Below are 19,379 nucleotides of genomic sequence, written 5' to 3'. Positions count from 1 at the left end.
AACGCAGCTTCATTTCTTATTCTGTCCGTCCACTTCACACATTCCATTCTTCTCCATATCCACATTTCAAATGCTTCTAATCGTTTCTCTTCACTTTGTCGTAATGTCCATGTTTCTGCCCCATACAATGCCACACTCCATACAAAGCACTTCACTAGTCTCTTCCTTAGTTCTTTCTCCAGAAGTCCGCAGAAGATGCTTCTTTTCCTATTAAAAGAGGCTTATGTTGTACAGGGATTAATGTGTACCTAGTAACAAAGGCAATGTCGATGTTTTTTCAATTATTAGTTTATTTGTTTATACTGTTATGATAACAATTTTAAACTTCAAAATTGTATACAAGTATTACAATAAAAATAAGAGGAATACTGAAATTATTATGGAAAGTGCTCAGATTTCAGAATTAGGGTTTTGGTTATTCTACCATGTCCTGGAACGTGGCATTTCCAATGTTTCGTAACTACTTACAAGTTCTGGAAACCAGTTGTCCCAATTACCGTGGTGTAGCCCAACAGAGTAGGCGAGCCCTAATGATGGAACCTGTATGTAATTCAGAAACATTGGAAATGTTAAGTTCCAGGGCATGGTGGAATACTCAAAAGCCTAATTTTGATCACAGTCATCATGAAAGCCTAAAAACGCATATATCGGTAATGCTCAAATTGTTTATGTCTCCTGAATTAAATGACACTTGTTTTATTTCCAGTCGCTGTTCAGTTTTGGTCCTCAGAATTATAATCACACTTTTCACATAAGTTTTTGTAGTTTTTTTCTTCCGAATTCAAGTACAATTTACATGTATACACCCAAGAATATAATATGTAGAAAATAATTCTTTGGTCGGCGGGAAAAGACACATAAGTCAAAAAAGTCGATTTTTCTGTTGTACTTAATCAAATGTCAAGTATTTTTTCTAATTTTTTAAATAATAAAATTTCTTGTATGTTAAATTGGAAAGAATCTTACTTTGACCAACATACATGAATTTCATTATTATACTTATATTCAGTTAAGAGTAAATTAAAAAAAAAGTCTCTCCTGAAAAATTAATTTTTTTTACTTATGTGCCTTTTTCTGCCGACCAAAGAATTTTTAACTTCAAGAATTGCAGAGTGTTTAATTATATTATTTTCATCTAAATTTATGCAGTATGTAGGCCTATATGCTAGGCCATTGCTTTCCTGCTAAAATTATGTATCCAACTCGGAAAAATAAAAAAATGAACTTAACAAAAATCTTGCATGAATAATAACTCTAACGTGTTGAAAGTAATTTACTAATAGATGTGTTTGGAATAGTGAAAACTGTTTTTGTTATTCAAACGAATAAGAGAGTTACTGTATCGAACATGATTTGGATTATATTTTTTCAACTTCGTTATTAATATTCAAATGCCAGAGCTGTGAGTACTAAATAATCGATGTATTTCTTTCAGAAAGTTGTAAGCTTATATAGCTCATGGAAGATATCATACTGGCCCGAATCTAGTACTACCTGGTATATACAAAGTGTGGCTTCAAGTTTTCAGATTATATATATATATATATATATATATATATATATATATATATATCTTCCTGTAACCAGTAGGCTACAGGTTTCCATTGACAAAGAGTATCATGATACAATAAATATAGAGTAAATGCCTTGAGGATTAATGAAACATATTTTTGTTGTTACAATGAAAAATAACAAACTGAAATAGATTGAAACACATAACAATATATGATATATATAATACACTGCTCAAAACAATTAGAGGAACACTTGTAATAAATTGTTTTTTGAAGCTGTGATGCTGAAAATTAGACAATATGTAAATTGGAACATTAATTTAATCTAGGGATACAAATTTTTAAAATCCATGGCCTAAATACAGATTAATTATCTGAAATAACAAATATGGAGAAATCTTTCATTACGGAAGGCACCAACAACTTCTAATTGGTAAGCTTTCTGACGTTGCTATAGTGACGAATGCTGATTACTGCCTTGTTCATTAAAGTCTCTGACAAAATGAGGCATTTAAATGAATTTGAAGTGTATCATGCTCTACTTTTTTTACGACAAGGTCAATCACTGAGACAAGTGGCTAGAGAGCTTGAGGTTTCTCTTTCCGTGGTGTTCAGGTTACACAACAGGCACAGAGAGACAGGTCAGTATTGTAGAAGACCTGGCCTAAATGTTACACAAGCCCCCATGACGACAGATACATTGTTCTATCTGCTCTTCGACAGAGTACAAAAACTGCAAGAGACCTGCAGAATGACCTCTATATGGCTTCTGGAATCCGGGTTTCAGACCAAACGGTAAAGAACAGATTAAGGAAAAAGAATATTCGTCCAAAAAGGCCTGTTAAAAACAGCGTTTGACAAATGAGCATCAGGCAGCAAGATTTACGTTTGCTGAAAACCATGCGGATTGGAAACCGAACCAGTGCCAGTCTGTGCTCTTCTCGGACGAATCCAGGTATCATCTTATACGTTGTGATGGTCGTTTAAGGGTGTGGGGACGGCCAGGAGAAAGATTTTCTATAAGAGTTGTACAGGAAATGGATAGATTCGGTGGAGGTTCCATAATGGTATTGGCCGGAATTATGTACAACAATTGTATGGACCTCGTAATTGTTTCCCAGTGACTAAATATTGTCCGGTACATCAAGGACGTTCTAGAAGAGCATCTAGTACGTGCTGCCATTGGAGTGGGCTCTGGATTTCTGTTTGTTCAGGATAATGCCAGGGCACATTCTGTGGCTGTCACCAGCGATTTCCCAAGGGAGAATGAAATTGTGGTAATGGAGTGTCCAGCAATCAGCCCAGATCTCAACTCTATTGAACACTTGTGGAATCTTCTGGATACGAAAGTCAGGAACTGACATCAAGCTCCACAAACCCTGCAGGAACTTAGAGATGCTCTAAAGGAGGAATGGGAGAATATCCCCCAAGAGGAAATACAGAATCTCATAGGGACCATGCCACAAAGGTGCCAAGCTGTCATCAAATGTCGTGGAGGCCATACACGATACTAGACCTTTATAACGGGTGTTTAAGTTTGATAAGTAAGGATGAGATTCAATTTCTTATATAGTGCAATGTTTTAAAAAGTTGTTTGTTGACATTATTCATTTGTTTTTATTGACATGGAGATAAATGTGGCCATAAATAACCATAAATAATATATTTTATTAATTTCATGTCTGTAAAAATTTTTAAATAAATCTTAGTGTTCCTCTAATTGTGTTGAGCAGTGTATATTAATGCAAAAATAAAAATATCTCAATATAATACACGTATATTTTGAAAATGTTCTAAATGAAAAAACTTCAAAATTTAAAGAAATTTTAAAGTCTTCATTCCCAGCCTTTAGCAACTTTGTCTTCTGGTTATCACTTCCAATTTTCATCATTATCATCTTCTTTTTCTCCTTCATATATTGAATAATTTCTTTTTCAGTACATAATATTAGAAACTAAGTACTAATAATTTAATTTTAAGTTTCTGTGAGACAACTTTAATTTGAAACTTTTAACATTAATTAATCAAATAAGCTATTTCTGATTGACAGGTAAAAGAAATGAAATTTATTATACTATGCTTCTATGTAGAGTATTAATATTTTAGCTGTTTGAATTATTACACTTAAGTCTATTTCTACTAACAGTAAAAACTAATACCATGCAAGCAACGTGATTCAGCTGATACAGTCCGTGTAACTTATAAAATACCAGTAGACTTCTTTTAGGACTGAAAAAAGGCTAGACTGCGATTATAATTCGAGTACAGTACGGCTTTCAAACTCCTATTTTTATTAAAAAAAAACATCCTACTAGTTTTGGGCCAATACAATACTGCTACAGCAATTGTTAATTAATGTCTATTAATAATTGTTGATATATTCAAAGTGAACCGTAAGTAATATCATTAATTTCAAGGTATTATTCCTTAAAACATTTCAAACAAAACAGTTTAATACAATTTTGCTCGTTTTTGCTTGCTTTTCGAGATAAAAAATTGTTTTATATGAAACATTTCATGGCATGTTTTGGGAAAGTCATTTAATTCCAAATATGTTAAGCCAATTTAAGAGAGCAGTGTATTATGATAATGCTTGAAGGAATTTCAGTTTTACCTTTCAAATGTGCAGAAATTTGATCTGAACAAATATAACTTTTCGTTTTGAAACTGAATTTTAAAATGTTACATTTGCTCGGATCAAATTTCTGCACCTTTAGAGGGCAAAACTAAAATGTTTTCAATTATGTATTATCATAATAGAATGCTCTCCTAAATGGACCGGGCATATTGGAAATTCAATCAATGACTTTTGCAAAACATGCTATGAAATGTTTCATATAAAGTTTTTTTCTCTCTCTCTCTCTAAAAGGAAGCAAAAACTAGCAAAATTGTATTAAACGTTTTTGTTTTAAAATATCTTAAAGAATAACTGTTTGAAATTAATGACAATACTTATGGTTCACTCTGTATATTTGAACACTCGTTGATATGTATGAACTATTAAAATAGAAATTTATATAATATATTTAATACTACTCTTAAAATACTGTAATTTCATATATTAATATGAAGAGGCACTTATCTCAGTATTATCACAATTTCAATATTATCACAATACATTATTAAGGAACAGTACACCCTGCAGTATAATAATACAAGTACAAGCACTATCAACAATTCATAAAGAAGCATGCATATAAAGATAAGTGTATCGGCATATGAAAAGTTGAATTCATACAGAATAATGTTGTTCTTCGTTAACATAGTTTTACATTTTGTAGGCTATACAAAGAGTGCAATGAAAAAAGAGAGAATGTCCACTTATGACAAATTTTTAAATTTATCGTCTTAAATTTCATTTTAACAACGTACGTAATAATTATTATACAAGGCCTCAACTCTCTGGGAGAATCCGTATGGTAAAGTCCATTCATGATTCCCGATAATCAGGCAATTGGATTGACACTGCACTTATCTCATGACCCAAGATGCATGAGCTGAAGTAGACTAAAACATGAAGTACAGTGTAGAACCACAGTCTAGTATATACAGTCGCGAAGCTCAATACGTAGTAAATATGCAATCATTAGATAGTTGCTCACCACTAGGATCGCTACTATCACCTCATTACAGGCAATGCAAAATAGTACCGTCACAGTCTATTGTTTCTAGCACCCTCAAAACTCAAGCTTCGTGACTGTATATAGTAGACTGAGGTAGGACGGTTTTATGTTTGTTATTTATTAGTGTTTTGTTAACTACAGATTGAATCGTGAGTGTAGATTTAAATTTATAAGCAAATATCCAAAGCAAGTCAATAATAAAGAGACTTTATATGAAGTTTTCACTATTAGTTCAGTGTTGAACAAGAAATAAAACAAGGGAAGGTCACTTTTAAAGAAAATAATTTCGAACGAAATTGAGTCATCATTAGAAAGAAGTCCAAGAAAATATTTCAGTCACATAGGAGCACAGGGTGTAGTTTCACACAATAAAATTACTGAAATAGCAATTGTATGAAATTTCACTGGTTTAATGACTGACTAATCCCAATAGCAACGCTAGAATTCAGTTTTGTAATTGGTTCCTGCAGTATAAGCAATTCAAATCTTGTCTATGATTAGATGGATTTAATTTCGAACATTTGTTGTAATTTAAGATAAGATTGAACATTGTGATAGTATTCAACTTTTAATCCTGTTGTTTAATTATAAGATTGAAATGTAGTCTTTGCTCCATTTTTCACAGTGAAAGTGGGTCCCATTATAGTGGGAAAGAGCTAGTGCGTGTTTGGGACATTTGAGATTGGAAACCATGTATATTGGGAAAAATTGTTTATTTGCAGAGTAATACCAGGTTTTAATTGTTTAGTACAAGGTGAACAGCTGGACTGGTTTTCACTAGACAACTTTCATATTGTTGGTGAGCAAGTTTTCACTCACTGATTAAAGAGACCATTATAATCAAAATGAAACAGTAAACAGATACCGGTACCGGTAATGTAGAGTATTAATTTAATAAAGATTACCGTAATATTCAAAAGTTGTAATTTTCCCTGAGGAGAAATCACATGATATTAAGTTTGGAGATTCTGAGGTCACACATAATTGCTAATAATTCCATTCTTTTCTTCTGTATATTATATGCTTTCTCATGAAGAATAGGCCTAAGGTAAAGACATTCCCTATATGCACCATGAAGGTGCTTGGAGCATGGAGGTAGAGTCCATTCTTTCTTGACCTCGGCACTAGAATGAAGTAGTGTATTCAGCACTACACTCTGAAGGTCAAAATTGTTTAGTGTGAATATAAATTTAAAGGTATATGCTTGTGCTGAAACTATGTACAATATTTGTATTTGTCTTTCACTTTTATTTTGCTATTTGCTGATGACATTATGTTGCTTTCAGAATAAAGGGAGAAATAAATATTAATGGTGATAAAAGAGGAAGTCTTTACATTTTAACATTGTTTTCTTCACTGCCAATATTAATAGCTAACAGTGATTCTTTGTACTTTCACTTACTAACTGTACTGCATGTAATTATACGAACTCTTTTCATTCGTAAATCCAAACAAAATTAGTACCGTATCCAGATCAAGTATGGATCCTTGTGCTTTATAAATGTATATATTGGATCAAAATGAAACATTCAGTTTCATAAAAATGATGGAATAATTTCATCATCAATTTCTCATAAATAAATTTAAGCTTTTTAACTTAAAAATTGAATTCAACAAAATAAATAAAAAACAGTTTATGCTATGTCCAACCATTCATTCTAGTTTATCTCAAAGGTGGTAGTGGGTACAGTAGTGAATAAAATGACAGATTTTAAATACAGCAAAAGCCCGATATAGCGCAGTTGTTGTGGGACATACTTAAGCTCCATGTTACAGCTGAACCTAAATATATTGGAAATTATTATAGTCCATGTGTTGAGGAAATGACAAGTTACATGGAGATGGATAAAGCTAGTAATCATAGGCAGAGAGAGAATAGTTTCCTTGCGGGGGGAGGGGGGGGAGCAAAACAAAACCATAGAATTCCAATATAATAAGGTTATGGGGGACATTATTTACCTTCTCCCCCTGTTAAAGCTTGACCGTGGTACAGTATATCGGAATATGATCATTTAATTAAGATATTTTCGGAGGGCATATTTCTTACAGTGTTACATTCATATCCGCGATGTTTCGGACCAAGTTGTATAGAGTTAGAACTGTAGGTCTACTACAAATTATATTAGGGCATAACTTAAAACAATCTCCCTGATGTTCTCTGCCATACATATACACATCAATAACACTATGTAATAGTGCTAACAGAAATGTTTCTATATGAAGCTTACCTTCCTGAAGATATCATATGAAATGTAAATTCTGATTATTTTACTTAATCTCTCGTCTTTAAGATTAGACATTATGCTGGGATCACTTTTATTTTTTCTGCATTGTTCTGCAGTATGCTATTCATATTTCTTCAAGTGGCGGCCTAATCACCTGCAGATTTCTAACACATGAATCCATGCTGTTACAAGAGAAACATTATAGTGCTTCCATTTCTCAAATGAGGTATAGAAATTATTATACATTCAGAAATTTAAAACAAATATCATAGTCCAGACACATGATCTGAAGACATTAATTCGTCAATTTAAGCACAGAAACTTAATCATAAAAAAAGCAAGAAAAATCTTTTGGATTCAATATTTTCTAAAGTTAATAGAAAAAAAAAAGAGTTCAAAATTTGGGAGGGGGGCAGTGTCCCCCCATGTTCCCCCATAACTCCGCCTATGCCGATAATTTAATGCACAATAACTCTATACATGAATTTAAGTAATGTAATACGTACTGTAAAATAAACTAAACGCTCACCAGTTATGCAGTTTATTCGATATGTGCTTTTCGTTTTTGCAACATTGCTGCACTTAACGTTTAAGCAAATTAAGTCTCAGAACATGTGACACAGACTTAAACACGGTATAGTATAACTTTCGCTTTACAAGATTTGAGAAAACTAAAATAAAAATGCATTGATGACTTGTTAAGGCACAAATTTGTTTCTCGTTATGCCTGCAAAATCCCTTGGAATGCAGTTTTACAACCCCGAAGTAAAGGTCATTGTCCATTGTCCACTGTGCATACACCTGCTGATGCAGCACGTTATACTGCAAAAACGCTCTATACAGTATTGTCTTTTACACTGATTTTTTAAAAATTGATTTCCACTAAATGTATTGTATAGTTTGTTTTTTTACTGGGGACATACAAAATAGGCCTACTTTCCCAGCGTTAAATATGAATTTATGGTAAATCGGAGTGCCATATTGGGCTTTTAGTGTAATACCATTGAAAGTTGAATTGCTGACAATATTATTGCCTTAAATGCATTGCTGTTTTACAAAACAAGTACTAGTACTTAAGGCGAAATAAGACGTGTGCTTTGTTATAATTTTTTTTTCACGCTTCTCTTAATACTTTGCTGCATTAATAATACTGAGAAGCTAGGAAGAATCTATTCTAAAGTTATTATCTTTTTCAACTTGTGTATTTCTTATACATTTGTTTATGTTTGAGCAATGGCAGTTTGAAACTTTATACCTACCTCGAGAAGTGGAGAAACTTTTGTGGCTTCATTAGTGTTTGTATGTTAAAATTTACCACAGTATAGGTATTGTATATTACTCTAGAAGTTCGCTTATGAATCATAGGAATCAAAAAGAACCTAAATAACAATACCTTGTAATAATACTTTCCTGAAAACAGCCATTGAAGGAGGTTAATTACTGGGATAATGACAGCATTTCGTACTTTATTCTAAATACTAAGTAGTAAGCCCTGACCATCTTGAAATTAAAGCATCACCATCAGTATTCATTTAAAATATGATTTGCGATACTATGAAATATAAACAATACCGGTACAATATGGCTTAAGAATTGTCTATAATTTGGCTGGTCTCTTCTTGGATGTGTAATTTGGCTGGTCTCTTCTTGGATGTGTTATTTGGGAGGAATGTCTTCAGGTCCCCACTGAAGTTTAACAAATCTGTTCGTCTTCACAGATTCCTCACATGCTGCTGCTATCTTGCTTACAGCAAGTGTTTCATGCCCCAGTATTGCTGGTTCTGTTTTACCTGAAAGCAAACATTATAACCTACGTCATCCTTTGAATTTTAACAGATAATTAATTATAGTAAAAAGCTTCTCATAAATTTCAAATATCAATTCACAGTAGACAGTGGTGTGTGGTGAATTAAGGATAGTGTAAGTAATAAAATGTTTGAAGAAAAAATAAGTTTTATACATCAGTATAAACAAATTTAACATCAACATGCGATATTTTAACAACTTTATATCATTGTGACAGACAACTATACTAACCAGATATATTGTCGAATTTCTTCTAATGTTGGCTAGTTAAAGACATAACTGAATGTAATATTTTGGGGGTGAACATGGATTAATATAGTACAATCATGAGTCAACTAAAACGTAAAATTCCCCTTTCAAATTATGTGAATGTTGATGAACTCCAAATTTATGATCATGCATACCTTGTAAGATGTCAAGGAAATGTTCCATCTCATTCAGGTACGCCATCTTATAACGAGAAGGGAAGGAGTAATAGATGGGTGTTGTGTTGCCTCCTTGAAGTCCAATATGGCTCTCTATTCCTGACATTGGCTGTTCATTAGAAGACGTCAGCATACCTCGTGGACCAAATACCTTAAAAAATTAATTGAAAAAAAAAACGTTTATCACAATGAACTTCATCATTAAATTAATATAAAACATTAATGTTGTAGACATTTTTAGTGTTTCAATAATTTTTCTTTTGTTGCATTCTCTGTGAAAGTTTCAAATCTCAAAAATACTAATTCGCTTTACATTCAAATTCTTAAAGAAGGAAGTTTTATAAGCATAACGGAAGTTGGAAAAAAATATACCACAGTGTCCCAGAAGTAACACACTTTTTCATACGTTCTATGCATTTTGTTAACAATTCAGTTCCTGTACCATGTTGCAAATTACTAGGACATTCGAAAAGTAATGGCACCATAGTTACTTACTGTTTCATACAAATTTATTTAGATTACTTTCGGCATTTCATAAGTTACTTTAATTAATATAGTCCTCTGACATGTCAACAATAGGTATGCTGCAAAATCCTTGGAAGATGGCAGAATCCATCTGCAGCATTATTTCTGGATATCTCTCTCACTGATCGATCTAGAATTCTTCGGATGTCAACTCTTGATTGAAAGTGAATGCCTCAGTTCCACTCATCTTGTAATAGTTCAGAATGTAGGACCTTTCTCCCACAAGCTCCTTGTAATGCTCTAAAGCACTGAGTTGCATTTTTTCCTCTTGCAATTTGAATTTTTGTGAAGAACCTACTGAACATTTTTAGAGCTGTATTACTTACAAGAAATCAGAAACAATCACTGTATTTACAATGTATGGTTACTTCGAGACTTTCAATATTGCATATTTATGAAACAATCACTACTCTATTGCGTACTACAAGATTCCATTGGTCACCGCTAGGAGCACTGATTTACAGCATTGTTGCCATTACTTTCGAATGCCCTAGTGTATTACAGTTTATTTTCTCGAACTATATTCAAAAGACGTATAGAAATTAAATTATTTACTATGTACTCAAATTAAAAGTACTGGTAACAGAGAATCCGTGTGAAACGATTAGGCCTGTGCTGTCAGTTGAACATTGTGATATTTAGATTTTGAAGGAATTTGCTATTGCTTACATGAATTTTGAATGTAATTGAGAGTGAAATAAATTTAATGCAATTTGTGTGTTGCATTATCAATGGTTGGTTGATTGCTAGTGGCCATTTGGAATACTGGATAACGCTAATCTTTCTTGGTTTTGTTATAAAGTGTTTGTGAGTCTTTAAGTCTTGATATGGTTTTGCCCTGATTTTCTGTTTTATATTCTGTTCTTTTTGTTCAGTTAATTTCTTTTTATGAGTTTCAGTTTGAAAGGAAGAACTAATTCAAAATTTGATTTTGTTTGCAGTTCTCATTTGATTAGATATGTTGTGCTCCTGTTTCGATCATCCGTCCAATTATTGTTTATGAGATGAAACACCCTCTTTGTATGAGTAGTACTACTTGGTATCCTTAGAACAAAACTCGCCAGTTTTTCCAAATTTATAACATTAACATGGTTAGATTTTAAAAGGGTAAGCACTAAAACCCATTTCTGGCAAGCATAACCTTCTTAAAAAAAGCTGCACATTTTAATGCATGTCTCACAACTTACAAATGGTTTTTAAGGAACCCGCAGGTTCATTGCCGCCCTCACATAAGCCCGCCATCGGTCCCTATCCTGCGCAAGATTAATCCAGTCTCTACCATCATATCCCACCTCCCTCAAATCCATTCTAATATTATCCTCCCATCTATGTCTCAGCCTCCAGTCTCCCAACTAACACCCTGTATGCATTTCTGGATTCGCCCATACGTGCTACATGCCTTGCCCATCTCAAACGTCTGGATTTAATGTTTCTAATTATGTCAGGTGAAAAATACAATGCGTGCAGTTCTGTGTTCTCCATTCTCCTGTTACTTCATCCCTCTTAGCCCCAAATATTTTCCTAAGAACCTTATTCTCAAACACTCTTAATCTCTGTTCCTCTCTCCTTGAACAACAAAATTCATCATATAAAAAAATCACTATTCACGGCAAAATCAAACATTTAGAATGAAGATTTTTATATTTTGAAAAAATAATGAGAAAAAAGTTCGAAGAGAAGAAAAATATGGGGACCAGGAGTCTGTTACAAATTAGGAGGCAATAAGGGAGATCCTAGGAACTGCCACCACCACCACCATTGCTGCTATTGTTTCTGCTACTGCTACTAATGCTACCGGTATTGCTGCTTTGTTTAACTTTTTGTCGATGCTATTCTAAATTATTATATCTAGCTAATAAATAGGTCGAATTCAGCTACTGAATTTCTTTATTACCGGTACAAAGAGTTTTTTCATTTTTGTAGTAGCTCGTCTTCAAGTGGTGTGCGTTGGTTAATGTCAAGCAAAATAAGGTGCAAACACTGTATTAATCCGACATGAACAAATAGCTTAAAACTCTCTACTGAAAAAAAAAAAGAAAATACCGTCGAACGGGGTGAATTGAGACAGATTTTAGATATTATCTTCTATATTGTTTTTGCATACGGTAGTTATTTTTACTATTTTTGATAATCCAATAGTGCAATTCATATCTCAGGATATATTTGAGCATTTCATTACATTTATATATATCAAGTGTGTCTTTCTTTTTTTAGAAATATGTTGTCTCATGTCACCTCGTTAGTGGAGGTGACTTGAGACACACATGGAAATCTATTGAAATCTCAAATAACACTGCCATTGAAGTGTAATGAGACAGAAATATTGCTTTTAAAAATATTTTAACCCCATAGAAACATTCACAAATTTGAAAATCGTTTAAAAACTACCTCATATGCAACATTATGTATAAAAATCACATTTAGGAACAAATTTAAGATAAATGAAACACAAATATAAACATAGAAATGTGAAACAAAATATCAGAAATAAAAAATCAAGAACATATATAAAGTTATCATTTCAGCTCTTTTGCCAAACAACCTCTGTTTCTCTTCTTCCATGCCAAAAGAACAACGTGCCATGTTTTCTTGAGGGAGCAAATAATGCAAATTAGTGCTGTTTGGAACTAACAGCACAACGTTTATGTCCTCGTTCTGACAAATACTGATCACCTATTGTCAAAGATGGCTGGACAGGTTGTCTCCAAAGAGAAACTTTTTTCATCACAGTGAAGTCGCTGAAAATATGGCAATGCAGACATGAACCAATCCTCAGTACATGTTGGTCAAATCAACCAGATTTTGTTCGACTGTAACATGTTCCATGTGCCATTTTGGCAACACGATTTTCGGAGGTGGTCGGAATTGTACCACACATACGGTGGCAGTAAAGCTCCATCGGCACTGCCAGAAAACATGAGTGAAATAGCTGCTTTGGATTAATTATTTTTTCTGCATGTTTTATACCTACACACTTGATTACAACTTTTGTGTGACCAAGACCATTAACGAAGTTAGTTCTATCATAGTTGACAATGTGAGATGGCAGAAACCCTTCGATGCTCACTTTAAATTGTCAAAGTAAGCATTGTTTCATGGCTCACTCTTGCCTTAGCACGACTAATATTTTCACTAAGTCTTTGCGTCAGGACACTAGAGGGTCGACGGAGGAATGAATTTGTCCACTATACTCCCGGCATGTTTTTTCGAAACCTCTTTTCATTTCTACCTGTATTATCCCGGTAACCTTTTACTATAAATTTGATGTCTTTAGTGGTAAACGGAAATCTCCATATACTTGCGACAATGATTCCGTCAATCAATTGTTTTTCACCTGAAGTTAAAACTCGACCTCCAGGCATCTTAGCGTATGTGTCTCGTACTCAGCAGTGTACAGAATCTTCGGTCACGCCACACTTTTCAGCAATGGTCCTTAGGGACTGACCAGGATGTGTACGGATGAATTCCACTGCTTGCATTAAATTCTAAGAGTCATAGTTTCGATAAGATTTTGATTCAAACCTTTTCTTATAAACCCTTGGCATGTCTCATTTTACCCCACAGAAATACCTAAAACCAAAATCTGCTTTAAATAATACAAACATAGGATGCAAACCAAACAATGCGAATTTAATGGATCGCCAGTAAATACATTTCTATTATATATACTTAAAAAAATTGTTGCTCAATATAATCATTGCTAGTGAAATATGCAGAAGTTTAACGAATACTTACAATTTGAATAGATGAAGATCAATATTCACGATATGTTTCGACGACTTGCCGAACCTGAAACTTGTTTGTAAGTGAAGTGATGCCTTTCTCTGACTGTACGAACCAATGGTAAAAAAATCGCGAGCCGATTTAAACAATAGTATGCAGATTAGGCAACATTAAATAGAGAAAGGCACGTTTGTCTCAAGTCACCACGCAGTCTTAATTCACCTCATTTGACGGTAATAACAAAAGATAAACGATCTTTTTTAAATAAGTATTAGCATAAAATGCGCACTTTCTTAAATGTTCTTACAGTTACCATACATTTTCATTTAGTGCAGAAATTGGGCATGACTTGACTTTCAGAGTTTTACTTTTGTAAGTTTCATATATATATATATATATATATATATATATATATATATATATAGACACACACACACACACAGTAGCGTGCAAATTAATCCGAACACGACATATTTTTACATTTTCTGTCATTGTTGGCCTCACACCTGCTCATACCACTTTAATTGACATCTGTAGTACATGTAATTCCATTGTTGAAGGTCTGTCATTATTATTATTTTTTTATAATATGTGACATTTGCCTGTCGTTTTGAACTTATAAGCATTTCAGTTGTGTTGAAGACGTAATACTGCAATCCTGTGTACATTCTGTCGTCTTCACAAATGGATACAACTCCACAAAAACGATCTAAAATTATAACATTAGCAGAGCATTCTTCTATGACACAGAGGCAAATTGCTGCAGAATGTCACATCGGTTTGGCTACTGTTAATTCGATCATAAAACGATACAGGGAGACTGGATCCATCACACCCCAGAAAAAAGGAAACTGTGGCCGGAAAAGGAAGACTTCACCTGCAGATGATCGTTTAATTGTCAGGAAAAGTAAATTAAATCCTAGGCTAACTGCTGTCGACTTAACCCGCGAGTTAATGGCTACCACTGGGGCGAATATTCATGTCACAACAGTGCGGCGTAGGCTTTTGGAAGCTGGAGGAAGGGCTCGTAAGCCTATTAAGAAGCAACTGCTAACCCCTTTTATGTGCAAAAAACTCTTAATGTGGGCAAAATTACATCAACACTGGACAGTGAATGACTGGAAGAATGTACTTTTTTCCGATGAGTCTCATTTCGAGGTCCACGGCCACTGTGTTTCTTATATACGGAAAGGATCCGAAAAAGTAACAGCAGCTCATCTCCAACAAGCACCCAAATACCCCCCTAAAGTAATGCTTTGGGGTTGTTTTACACATGAAGGGCTGGAGCATTAATACCTATCAAGGGAATGATGAATTCTGACATATGTATTCACTTATTGGAAACCAGAATCGTACCCTAGCTGCAAAAATCATTTCCGGATGGCAGAGGTGTGTTCCAACAAGACCTGGCACCATGCCATACGTCTCGAAAAACTACAGAATTCTTCAACAAGAAGAATATTCAGGTACTCCCCTGGCCAGGCAACTCACCCGACATCAACCCCATTGAGAACTTGTGGTCAATTTGCAAAAGAAGAATGCAAAAAATGGAATGTTCTACAAAGGAGAAGATGATTTCTGCCCTCATTGGTGTATGGTTTCGTGATGAAGAAATGAAGAATATTTGTGGGAAATTAGTGGAATCCATGCCAAATCGTCTCAGAGCTGTTATTAGGAACAAGGGAGGCCACATAGATTACTGAGGTAAGTCTTAGATCCTTTTTTTTATCCCGTTTGAGTGTTTTTGCATAAGTAATTACATTGTTCGGATTAATTAGCACGCTACTGTATATATATATATATATATATATATATATATATATATATATATATATGTATATATAGATACATACTTATTAATTACGTTAGTTTTCTCACTTATGCAGTATGCTGCAATATTTAAACCGTAAAATGACTACTCACTTCTACACGTTGATCATAACCATGAGATGATAGTCTGCTGATGTCAATGATTCCGAGAGTGCCACTGGGGAATTGCAGTGAAATAACGACTGTGTCATAATCGTTAATATCTGCTATCTCGGGTGTGAGGGAAGAGGCCTGGGTGGCGACTTGGGTTGGGTATTCCCCCAGAATCCAGCAGACGAGGTCGATATCGTGCACTGCTGTGTCATGAAATATGCCACCTGTTGAAAGAAACTCTAAAATGAGCCACAGAGTCTTTCAGTAAACTGTACAACTCTAAAAAACATTTCTAGAGCTGTTAAGCAATATTGAATTTTTTCGTTTAGTAGAATTTGAGGAACATAATCTGTTAATAACATAGCGTATATTATGTCTATGGCATTCTCATCGTCCTAGCTCTATGGTCCTTCGAGTCTTCTGTTCAAAGTTTTATTCCTCCATCTTTTCACTCCCAGTTGTCTCAGGTCTTCATACACGTCATCAATCCATCTAAGTCTGGCTCTCCCTCTTCCCCTACCACCTCCTAATTTCAGTGGCGTATACTGGTTTAAGGGCCTGGGCTACCACTGACCCTATTATTACACAAAATATATTTTAAAGTCCCTATAATAAAATTCCTTACCTATTTATATATGAATTCCAGACGTCTTGATTGGGACGAAAATACTTTGATGACTTCGTCATTGAAATTACAGTTGGACCGCTTGCGAAGTTTCTGTAGAAATGACTTTTCAATGGATATTAGTGCCAAACCGGATAAACGTTCTTGTGTATGAGTTGATCTACAGTAGGATTTTATTCTCTTCAACGCAGAAAATGTTCTTTCTACTGATGCTGACGTAGCTGGTATTGTTATGTTGCCAATTTAAGGACTTCAGGAATAACTTGGTTCAGCTGGTTTTCATATATGGCAGATAATATTTCATGGATAGGTTTGTTCGAAAAATCAAAGACTTCTGCTGAATATATTACACTTAATTCATTTTTCAAACGTACTTAATCAAAGTGACTCTTATAGGACTGAAATAATTTGTTTAGTGCCTCATTCGGGAAGTTTTCTCTATAAGCAGAAAATTTTTTGAGAATCTAGAAGATATGTGAACTGAAGCTTTCCATAATCAGAAAATCTGTCAGTAATGTCTATGTGCATACGATCTAGTATGCTGTAGTACAGCTGCCTGTATTTCAGTTCATCATCTCCTTTTCTTCGCTTTAATGGTGGTTCCATTGTATTGGCTGAAGAATTTTCATTTTCCATATTACTCCATATGGACGGAAACCCACTACGTCTGAACTCGAATATAGTATTTTTTAACTTTGATACCTCTTGCAAGCAGTATGCTATGTCTAGACTTTTTGTCTGAAGAATATTGTAGAGCACATCTGTATGTGCGAACATTCTAGCATAGACTTCAAGAAGAAATATATTCTGAAACTGTGTGAAAAAAATACAAATATCCTTGAGCCTGCACAATTACATCATCAACCCAGTTTTCTTCAGAGTCATTACAAATGATATTTTCAAAGAAAGCAGTCAGTTGTTCTCTGTATTCCTTTACTGTATTTACAAGCCGAGATGTAAAATTGCATCTAGTTGGTGCTACTTTTGGGAGTTTCTTTTTCATAAATTCTTGAGTTTTTCTGATCTTTTAGGAGATGATGAGAAAAATGCAGCTAAACCCGACAGTGTTTTGAAAAAAAATGCGGCATTCTGGAATGGATGAAGTAGTTTGTTGCAAAACTAAATTGAGAACATGGCTGTAACAATGGACAAATAGTGCTTGAGGATACTTTCCTTGAACTTTTGTTTTTAAGCTATTAATATTTCCCGCCATAACTGAAGCACCATCGTATGTCTGTGCAATTAACTTATTTCCTACATTGTATTCTGCTATAACACCTTCCACATGCTGAAACCAAGCAGCAGCAGTTTTGCCCGAACTGACATTTGTGACTACTATAAACCGTTCTTGAACATTGGCAGTACTGTCGACGTATCTTAAAACAGTGGACAATTGACTCTGATTAGAGCAGTCACTTGTTTCATCAACAACAATGGCCGCAAAAGGTGCTTCTTCTATTTCAGATTTTATGTTCTTTATCATAATCCCACTTATAGCAAATATTAAGTCATTCTGAATTGCGGGAGAAGTACCACGAAATACTGTTGAACTCTCAAGATGATTGGCCAGTAAATGGTCAAATTCACTTAAGGAACTTAAATATTCAATATAATTTCCTCTACTGTCTGATTCCACACTCTCATTATGATCCCGAAAAGCCAATTCTTGTTTTCCTAGAAAGCGGACTGCGTTAATAAGAGGCAGTAAAATCTCCCGATTTTTTTTTCCACAGGAGCATTGTGTTGGTTGATATGTAGAGTTTTTTGCTTATCTAGCTGTAAATCAATTCTTGTCTTCCCAAAGTTTGCAAAGTTCATGCTACTACAAATATCAGCTTTTGATTTGTCGTGTTTTAGGACTGCTGTTCGAAGGGAGTTGATATTAGAAAACCCTCTTTTGACCACACATTAGTTTCGCGGCTAAATAACAAACATGGCCAGCAAAATAGTTTAGACAGTTTAGAACTACCACACAACCAATTCCACTTACCATATGATGTTGAAGTGAAATGGCGTGTGTACTCACGCTGTTTTTCTTTTACGTCCATGGACAAATTTAACTCAGGAGTTGGTCTTTCCATTTTCACAATTTCAACTTCCAACTTCCTCGTTGTATGTACGACGGTTAAAAGGCACTTTTAATAAACTTCTATTACACAGTCATTTTCAACACAAACCTCTCCAGAAACTTGTTCTGCCATATTTTTCACAATATCACTTAATTGGGAAATAAAAAACTTAATAATTCACGATTAATATAACTCTCAGACACTCGAACAAATCACAAATTTAAAATACTGCACTGCAAGAACACAATTACATTCATGAGCTAGCGTGCTAAGCGTATTGTTGCTTCGTGCCTGCGAAGAAACCGATCACGAGAGCGGCAACTCGCCTGGTCTGCAATGCACGATGGAAACAGAAGGGAGCGGGGGGGGGGGACGGGCAGTTGTGAGACAGGACAGCGTGCGCGGTATGGTCACAGGCTACCTCACGTAGCAAGCGGTTTCTCCAGCGATGCCGCCTTGACAACTTGTTTCTTTTCGTGAGCAGAGAGCGCATATAAATCTAACATTTACTTTAATTTTAATTACTGTGGTAAAACTAATAATACTAAATTATTACATTATGTTATATTATAAACTTTTTCTTTTGTAATTTCCTTGGGCTACTGCCGGTAGCCCCGGTAGTCCGCAAAATATGCCCCTGCCTAATTTCCCTTCCATAATTCTTTTTACCATTCTTTGTACATGTCCAATCCATTTCAACCTTCCTATTCTTTTAAATGCCACATTATCTGGTGAATTTCTCGTGTACTTATTCGTAATTTCATTATTTGTTCTAATGTCAATGGAAGAATTTGAAATACTACTTACTTACTTACAAATGGCTTTTAAGGAATCCGAAAGTTCATTGACGACCATTGGTCCCTATCCTGTGTAAGATTAATCCACTCTCTATCATCATATCCTACCTCTCTCAAATTCATT

At 34.4% G+C, this 19,379-nt stretch overlaps 1 protein-coding gene across 1 annotated transcript in view; it reads right to left on the bottom strand.

Moving 5' to 3' along the window:
* Positions 1-274: 274 nt before the first annotated feature.
* Positions 275-19,379, bottom strand: part of LOC138711937 (myo-inositol 2-dehydrogenase-like) — a 64,022-nt gene continuing 44,917 nt past the window's right edge. The window contains exons 6-8 of the mRNA XM_069843236.1: positions 15,765-15,988; positions 9,573-9,744; positions 275-9,152 (exon numbers count right to left, since the gene is read on the bottom strand). Coding sequence (XP_069699337.1) covers positions 9,019-9,152; positions 9,573-9,744; positions 15,765-15,988 — 530 coding nt within the window. The 3' untranslated portion in view covers positions 275-9,018. The remainder of the gene's footprint in view (positions 9,153-9,572; positions 9,745-15,764; positions 15,989-19,379) is intronic.

The sequence above is a fragment of the Periplaneta americana genome, chromosome 13 (assembly GCF_040183065.1).
Source record: "Periplaneta americana isolate PAMFEO1 chromosome 13, P.americana_PAMFEO1_priV1, whole genome shotgun sequence".
NCBI classification, from domain to species: Eukaryota; Metazoa; Arthropoda; class Insecta; order Blattodea; family Blattidae; genus Periplaneta; species Periplaneta americana.
Note: the sequence above shows the minus strand (reverse complement) of the source record. Positions and strands in the feature narration are given on the sequence as shown.